This window comes from Numenius arquata, chromosome 10 (genome assembly GCF_964106895.1).
Source record: "Numenius arquata chromosome 10, bNumArq3.hap1.1, whole genome shotgun sequence".
Classification (NCBI taxonomy): Eukaryota; Metazoa; Chordata; class Aves; order Charadriiformes; family Scolopacidae; genus Numenius; species Numenius arquata.
In genome coordinates this window covers 51,846,606-51,855,136 of record NC_133585.1, presented here as the reverse complement: position 1 = coordinate 51,855,136, position 8,531 = coordinate 51,846,606, and the positions used below count along the sequence as shown (strand labels likewise).

Below are 8,531 nucleotides of genomic sequence, written 5' to 3'. Positions count from 1 at the left end.
GCAGTAGCATAAACCCTTCCACTCCTTCAACTGAAGTCCTTATGGTGGCCACGTAAACTACGCTGTACCGGTTACAGAAGCTCTTATCTCAGCACCACTGATGGGAGCATCCAACATCCCTCTCACCAAGGGATGCTCCCAGCGTGCGCTCTCTTTCAAAGAGACGCTGGATTTGCCACGAGTACTGAACGTAATGGATATGTTCCTATGACTCTCAGCAGATTGACTGACCCTCATATTAACAGCAAACATTTACATGAAGAACATGTAAACATATACCAAAAGAGGGAAGATACAGTTCTTCCATCAGTTTTTAAGAACGCTTTCCTTTCTTTGTAATAGAAGATCCTTTGCAAATTCAAACTTGGCCCTAGCAGGCAATACACAATTTAAAAAAAAAAAAACAAACAAAAAACAAACCCAAAAAACCACATACCACAACAGATAAATAGGCATTTATTAAAGTTCATCTCAAAACAAACAAAAATTATAACGGACATTAAGGCATCTTGTATTCAGTAACTGTTCATATAGTAGAGATGACTTCTCTTTCTGATACAAGAGAACAAATTAGGTGAAAAAAACCCCAAAATGTTCTCCCAACACCTTTGGCAGAATGCTAGCTTCTTCCCACCATCCCACTGCACAGTCAGCAAACCCCTCCAAGGAACGCCCATTTCTCCAACGAAAGAGCTACAGAATCCCACCACTCACCGAGACACCTGCAAGAAAGCACTTTCCTCTCCCCACAGACATCCATCCGACCTTCTGGAAAGATGCATGCCGGAGAAAGACTAACAGATGGGTACCGCAGAGAATAAAGAAGACATACTCCTGCTGTAACCACTCATTTGTGAGCAGACTAGAATACTTGGCCTTGCTTTCGCTAGTATTTACTATTTCAGGCAGTAACTAGTGAAAACGGGACCACAGAGCTCTAGTCTGTATTGCAATGTAACCATTTTTATGTTCTCCTTCTACATTCATATTAGATAAACAAATGACAAAGGTCTTGTTTCCATGGAATAATTTATTTTGATGAATAATGCTGTCAAGTGACCAATCACTGTTATAGTGCTTTTTTTTCTTCAATTGGAATAGGAACATCAGGAAATGTTTACAGTATCATCGGGTTCACTATAACAGGATTTTACTACAGAGTAAAATATAAATTAATAAACACTGCAGATAGCACTCTTCACTGCACCACATTGGCTCTCTATATCCTTTGTCACATTCTAACCTTCATTTAAGGCAAGTTTGTTGTGTTTTGTTTTTTTTCCAAAAAAGACCACATAGTTTCTAGACAAACTTTTGTGACTAGGTTTGCAAGTTAGGAAACTGAGCTTTATAAAATGTTTACTTTGACAAATAAGAAAGTTCTTAAGAGAAAGATGGTGACCCAAAATTGCACTGTATTAAAAGGTGGAGTTTCCTTGTACCAAAGTCCTTTATTCATCATCTTTAGAACCAGTTTTGCTTAACTATAAAAGAGACACAAAAAGAAAGTATTCAAAGTTTAGACTGCCATTCCATTTATTAGGAAACAAGAACATTAGCTCCATCTTACATAGAACACGTGTATATTTAATTAATAATACAGACTGATTGTGCTACCATACCAAGAGACCTCAAAACATCAAAAATTACTTCTTATGCTTAAATGCTAAATAAGCTTATTTCCTAAATGTGAAAGTTGATTTAAAAAACCCCAAAAAACCCCAAACAAAAGCAATACAAAAGCCCAGAAAAAACTCAGAGTACTGTTTCTATTTAATTTGAAGACTCCGCCACCAGCCCTCCAAAATAAAAAAGATGAAGTAATGGAAAAAGTATCTCCACACACCTCTGAGAGAATTCCCGTATAGAGATTTACACAATACAAAACCAGACATTAACTTACTATTTCACTCTTTTTTAAAGCTAAATTACTTCTAAATGTAGCACATCTACAGTGAAATCTATCTGGAAACCAAGACATCCACTACAAATAGCCACTTTTAACTCAGAAGGATCTGCCCCAAACCACCATCACTGGAACCGGTGTTAGGTCCTACACCGAGAATTACTTATAGTCGTGTAAAATAAAACAGTTTGCTTTCAAAATTGTCAAGCAGCTGCACTGATTTCCACTGAATCAGCAAAGACAAGAGGGTGGAAAAAATCAGTGCTGAGGCAGCAAGTAGAGAAGTATTATTCACTGGAGGAGTTGTGGCAGAGAATGCTCAGGCTTGTAGGAGACAGCAAGGTGCTCCCACTTGGAACAGCTCCCGGCAGCACCACTGATTTGATTTTACATCTTGGTGCCATATGAAGACAGAATATTCGCAGTGCACTTGGCTAGCAAAGCACTCTCATCATAAAATTAAAATTGCTCAATAAATAAAAAGAAATACTAACCCAACAAAGTTCAGAGAGGAATCAAAGTCCTTCTGACCCTAATATTCAGAAGGACTAAGCATTTTAGAGCCTTTGAGAAATATGTAAACTAGAATCCAAAATGAGCAACAGTTCTTACTATTTCTTTCAAATTTTTAATGTTGAAAAAAGAAAACTTGAAAATACTTACATGCTGGATGCATACAGAAATGAATAAGACCCCACAGTAAAATCCAAACAAAGTTAGGAAGAAAAGCAAGAACAAAAATCAGATTAGTTTTCTTCAGATATAAGTCAAATGATTTTTAATGTACATATGTAGTATTTTCGTAATACTGCATATAATACAGTCATGTTACCTTAATTACGTCCACCCAGTTCCATCCTCGTGGAAGCTCCCCTTTGTTATCTGCAGAATAAGAAAGTTTTATTTTCAACACACAAGCCAAGGGGAATCTTTATCTTTCTTTAAAACCAACACACAAAACTCTAAAGATCCAAACCCCTTAATTTCTCCGCTACAAAGCCATGAGGACAAAAATAGATATTAATGTCTTAAAAACATCTTCAAAGGAATTCTGTTTGAATAAAAACACTTCAGTCCATCTGACATTTAATTTAGAAGGCAACTCCAACATGAGCTGGGATAACCAGCAATGATGCATTCTGTTAAAGAACAAAATTTTATGCAGCTTTTCCTTTATATGGTCAACATTTAATCTGCCAACTATAATTAGGTTAGGTACATTATATATAGAAATTGCTATCACAGGGTACAACTTCTTGCTGCAATTGGACAGTATTATCCAGATCATTATTAAAAATTGAGGTTGAACACATAAAAGTCATCAGCAGGATTAGCTGAAATATTAAATGCTTTTCAATCAAAAGCCTACCACGTCATTGAAAGCATAAAGTATCTGAAGAAGCACCTCTATTTTGAGGATACAAACTAAATTAAATGCTTTATTTTGGGTTCCAAAACAAATACTTTGATTTAGACATTACATTTTTAATGATGTGAATTATTTACGAGGGCCCATCAACAAAGCATGTCTTCTGTTGAAAGTGAATTTTTAGAAGTCCCAAAAGCTCTCCTCCCATAAGTAATTGTTGAATTTTTTTTGTCACAAACTAAAATAAAAAAATAAAACAAGACCAATGACATCTTGAAATCCCAACTCTATAAAAATTTGCTTTGACCAGAACTATCGTCTCAGGCAAGAAGTATTCATCTAACACAAGTAAAACAGAAACCACAGACTTAAAAGTAGTTAATCTTATAAACAAATGACAACTGATTTCAATGCTAGCAATATATCACTGCTATAAAATTTGGATTTTCATACTGCTCAAACCAAACAATATTATCGTGAACAAACCTGTTTTATCAGCGAGTTTTCGTTTCTGGGTTTTGGATAACTGCTCCTTTTTATCTTTTTTCTTACTTGCTGGTACATCAGGAGTTCCAATTGCAATACTATTGCTTACTGAAGTCTGAGGAGGATAAAAATGGTTGTTAATATTTTGCATATTAGTTCCACAGACACCTCTGTGGAACTCTGTGTGATTATTGAACCTGACATACTGAAATACCTTGACTGTCAGAAAGAAGCAATGCTGTCAGCAGCCTGCAGCTTTTAATCAGTGTATAATCATGATTTTAGTTTTAAAAAACGTGTTGGGGACTGGAATGATTCCCTTTCAGAGTTGCAAAGGGCACCTCTTACACTTTTTAAATTTATCTGAAGGGATTCAGACTTCCCAACCATGGAAACCATTCCTCTTTTTCTCAATCTGCAGCACCACAAAGGCAAATAATGTCCTTACACCGAAGCCACAAATAGACCCAGCCTGACTCATGCCAAGAGCCTGGAGGTACACTTATGCAATCCAGTGCATCCCAGGAAGGTTGCAGTAATTTGCCCCCGAGCAGACGCCTTTCATCTCTGTTTCAGCTCTCTTTCTGCTCCAAGTCTCCATTTTTATGTTACTCTGTGGGACAGAACTGCAGCCCATAAACATTCTGGTATAACAGCAAAATAACAATTAAATATAACAATTGTGGCACCATACTCTGTGTGTCACTGTTTAGCCACTAACATGTATACACCCAACACACCGATTAACAACTTCAAGACAGAGCTATGAAGTATTTAAAGAGTTGTAATAACCGTCTTTTACAGTTTTAAAAGCAAGCGATTAAAATCTGAATTTATCTACTTACCACAGTGTTTACAGGCTGATTTTCCATGAACAACTCTTTATTATCTTTGGCATATTCAAAAAGTGTGTATGTCATTGCAGTTCCAAGATTCGCTTCAACTTCTACCATTAACTTATCCAATATACTTCGTTTAATAGCTGAAGATCTAAAAGAAACCATGAAACTCAACTATAACCTAGACAGATGAAGAAAAGCTTGTCAACCAAGAAGCTCCCCCACGTACAAGGCTAGGGAGTGAAGCTGTCAGAAATACCTACATTGTGTTGTTGAAGAAAGCATCCATTGATATAACTGGTGCTGTTTGTGGATATGTTTCCGGCCAAGAAACTTCTATTAGAAAGGCTTTGGGATCTCCATTTTCACCTATCTGAAGGGAAAAGAAAAACTTATAAATCAACAGTTTCCAGTCACTTATTAAGCATTACAATGCCAATATGAAAGTCTTTCACTTCGGTAAGGCTAAATTCCTTAAGATTAAGATAATAACTATTTTTATAAAATTATCAGTTAGAAAATAAAACTGTTATCTATAAAAAGTATTAAATTTATTACATCAATATTAACCTCTATCCTGCAGTTTTCATCCTAGGAAAAGCAGCAGAAACATTCAAAGCTCTTTTTATGGGATTTTTGGTGTTGTGTTTTGGTTTTTTTGGGGTTTTTGGTTTTTTTTAATCACTTGATTTTAAAAGCTGCTTTGTAGTATCTACAAGTCAAATATAATGACTGAAAAGGTGAAGTCTTCTTCCTCCCCCCTCCACGCATCCAAGCTCAGAGCAATATGAAAACACAAACCAGCGTTGAAATAAAGACAATGATAAACTAGTGACCTAAGACAGCAAAAATAACAGTCAAGAATTTCAATATTTACATCTCATCTCTACAGATATTTTATTTCACTATAAGAAAGAATAAGTAGTAAAAGATTTAAGAAGTCAGCAGAATGAGACTGGGTTTAAAAAGTATAACATAAAAAGGGCACACTTTAATATAAATTATCATGCACATGAAACCAATTTAGTGAACCCAAATTACATATACAATCTTTACAATTATGTTAAAGAAAGTACACCTTTTTTTTTTAAAGGTGCTACTAAAGGCATGCTATACAAACAGAAATAACTGTTTCACATAAGGATTTGGAAGAGGAGTGCAATAAAGTTGGTTAAATCTGTATTCCAAAACCACACGAAATTCTCTTATTTCCCTCACTTTGGAATAGTCAAAATCCGATTTCATCAAATTACGTGGAATGAAGTGTAGCTAGAAAAATAAAAGGTCCTTATCAAAGTAAGGATAGTGTACTTTGAAATTAAACATAAATAAAGGGAAAAAGTTGGTGGTTTTTTTAGTTACAGTGTCTGTTTCAGCAGAGTGGACTAACTGACATTCAGAAGTATCTGTTTTAGAGGTGAAACAAATAATAAATAAATCAATTGGGAATCTGTAACATTTATCAAGATACCACCTACAGTGTTGCCGCCCAGTTCCCACGGCTGCCAAGAAGGGAGCTGGCGGTACGGTTTACAGAGCTCTTCTCTCAGGAAAGCTCTGTCTGTGCACTGAGCAAATCCCTACAGAGAGCTGCGTGACCACGCTCCTCTTCGCCAGTGCAACCTAAAAATCAGTAGCCTTGCTTAATTACAAAACAGCTGGTTCGTATGTAAGATATGTGCGAGACAAATGAGGCTCAGAAAAATGGCATAGTAATTCTTTCAATCTTCTCACGCACGTACTTGCACTATGCCTTCTTGTAATACAAATTCTTCTTTGTGGGAAAGATGTGTGATCGCCTTTGTCTGACACAAGGTTTTACAGTATTTAAATTGAGTTTTAACTTTTGACAATTATTTTTCATCTAATAAAAACTAGTAAAATGTTGAATGATACACTGTAGACTTGTAGGCACGTCACATTTGCTCTTTTGAGGAAATTAAATTCACTAATAACGGTCCTATCAGTGGAGGAAGGCTGCACTTACATGGATGGGATTCAAGTGCTATTAATTAAATTGACTTATCTCATTCCAATTACTGATGTTACTCTGAAGTTACTTGAGAAGTCAAGGAAATGTTATTTTAGATGCCTCTTCCTCACTACAGGGATATGGCATTGTCAGAAGTCTCCCTTCTGTCTCATGGGTGCCTAAGTTTTCATCAGTAAAGTTCTCTGGCTGTCCAACGATCTGCCTCAGTCCATGCCCAGAAGAACTTCCAGAGCTTTAAATGTGAGAAAGCAGGCGAGAATTTCATGCCAGAATCTAGTCACATATCTCAAGTTCAGCACTCCCTGTATGTTTCTGCTGAGCAGATCATATCAGTGCACGTGCCCAAAGCATTTTGTGCATTTCCTCTTTAGCAGGTAGACAAGGCACATCAACTACCTCTGGACAAGCGACTAGAACCCTGTAACTAAGCAATAAGGGAGATTCAGAGCTTTACATATAGAAGTCTATATGTATTTATATATATATGTATATATACATATATAAGTGACATTTCTGACCAGCTCATTTAAGTATTACTCACTGTGCTGGCTCCTTCAGCCAGTTTGACAGTTCTAGCTATGCAGTACACAGACAAGCAAGTAGGATGCCTCGCTAAGGGACAATAAACCCATGCTGGGAGCAGGTTCCTAAAAACTATGCATTGTGCTATCAAGCACCATCGTACCAAAGATCCTGAAATGATGAGCTGTGGAACAAGCCTTTTGTCATGGTTTCAGTTGGGACAGAGTTGACTTTCTTACTATCTGCTGGTACAGTGCTGTGTTTTGGATTTGGGATGGGAAATAATGTGATAGCACACTGGTGTTTATAGTTCTTGTTAAGCTCTCAAGGCCCCTTCTGCTCCTCACACGACCCTGCCAGGAACAGGCTGGGGTGCACAAGGAGTTGGGAGGGGACACAGCTGGGACAGTTGACCCCAACTGACCACAGAGATATTCCATGCCATGGGACATCATGCTCAGTATATAAAGCTGGGGGAAGAAGAAGGAAGGGGAGGACGTTGGGAGTGATGGCGTTTGTCTTCCCAAGTCACTGTTACCTGAGATGGAGATGGCTGAACACCTGCCTGCCCACGGGAAGCAGGGAATAAATTCCTTGTCTTGCTTTGCTTGCATGTGCAGCTTTTGCTCTACCTATTAAACTGTCTTTATCTCAACCCACAAGATTTTCTCACTTTTCTGATTCTTTCCCCCATCGCAACCAGGGGCTGCTAGCTGGGGTTAAACTACAACACCTTTACTGCCCATCGAATACCTGTTTGTTCTAGAAAAACCCTGGTACATCAACTACAAGGCAGCAGAGGAACTTCAAGGGGAAACCTGCGCCGCAGCCACCCGCAGATCTTCACCTTGCCTTACCCTGTACTGGAAGGAAACGGGGCTAAGCTCCCTGAAGCACAGGTCTCCCTCGTAGATGGAGCGCAGGGCTTCCAGCTCCATCTGCGGCAGGGAGCAGAGAAAGGGGGTTACCGACCCCAGCCCCAACACCAAGCTCCCACCCAACCGCGAAGCTGTGAAGGGCCCCCCGCTTCGGTTTCCCACTCTCCCCCTGGCCCCGCCGCCATCCGCCTCCCTCCTCCTCCTCCCCTCCAGCTCCCCACCATCCGGGCCGACCCCCCTCCAAGGCCCCTCTCCCCACCGGGGCCGCCTCCCCAGCCTCCTAGGCCGGCTCCCCCTCACGGCCTCCCCACCAGCACCATCTCCCCAGCCTCCCGGGCCTGCTCCCCCTCACGGCCTCCCCTCCCGCTTACCTCCTGGTCCTCGTTGGCCGCCATGGCGCGCGGAGATCTCGCCCTTCCCCTCACGGCCGCCGGGGCGGGGCGGGGCGGCCCCGCCGGTGTCCCGCCGGACACACCTCCCCTGAGGGCAGCACGGGTCACCCGGCCGCTCGCTGCGATTGGTCCTCTCTTCTCCTCGT

At 39.7% G+C, this 8,531-nt stretch overlaps 1 protein-coding gene across 2 annotated transcripts; it reads right to left on the bottom strand.

The window, feature by feature from the left end:
• Positions 1 to 1,451: 1,451 nt before the first annotated feature.
• RWDD4 (RWD domain containing 4) lies at positions 1,452 to 8,412 on the bottom strand. Of its 2 annotated transcripts, XM_074154877.1 has the most exons (8): positions 8,365 to 8,388; positions 7,973 to 8,053; positions 4,864 to 4,973; positions 4,607 to 4,751; positions 3,762 to 3,876; positions 2,739 to 2,788; positions 2,570 to 2,572; positions 1,452 to 1,484 (listed from the first exon to the last, which is right to left on the bottom strand). In XM_074154877.1, exons 1-8 carry the CDS (start codon positions 8,386 to 8,388, stop codon positions 1,452 to 1,454), a joined length of 561 nt encoding a protein of 186 aa, XP_074010978.1. The 2 variants fall into 2 exon arrangements, with proteins under 2 accessions (XP_074010978.1, XP_074010977.1); XM_074154876.1 differs by lacking the exon at positions 1,452 to 1,484 and having other exon boundaries at positions 1,514 to 2,572; positions 8,365 to 8,412.
• Between the last annotated feature and the right edge of the window lie 119 nt (positions 8,413 to 8,531).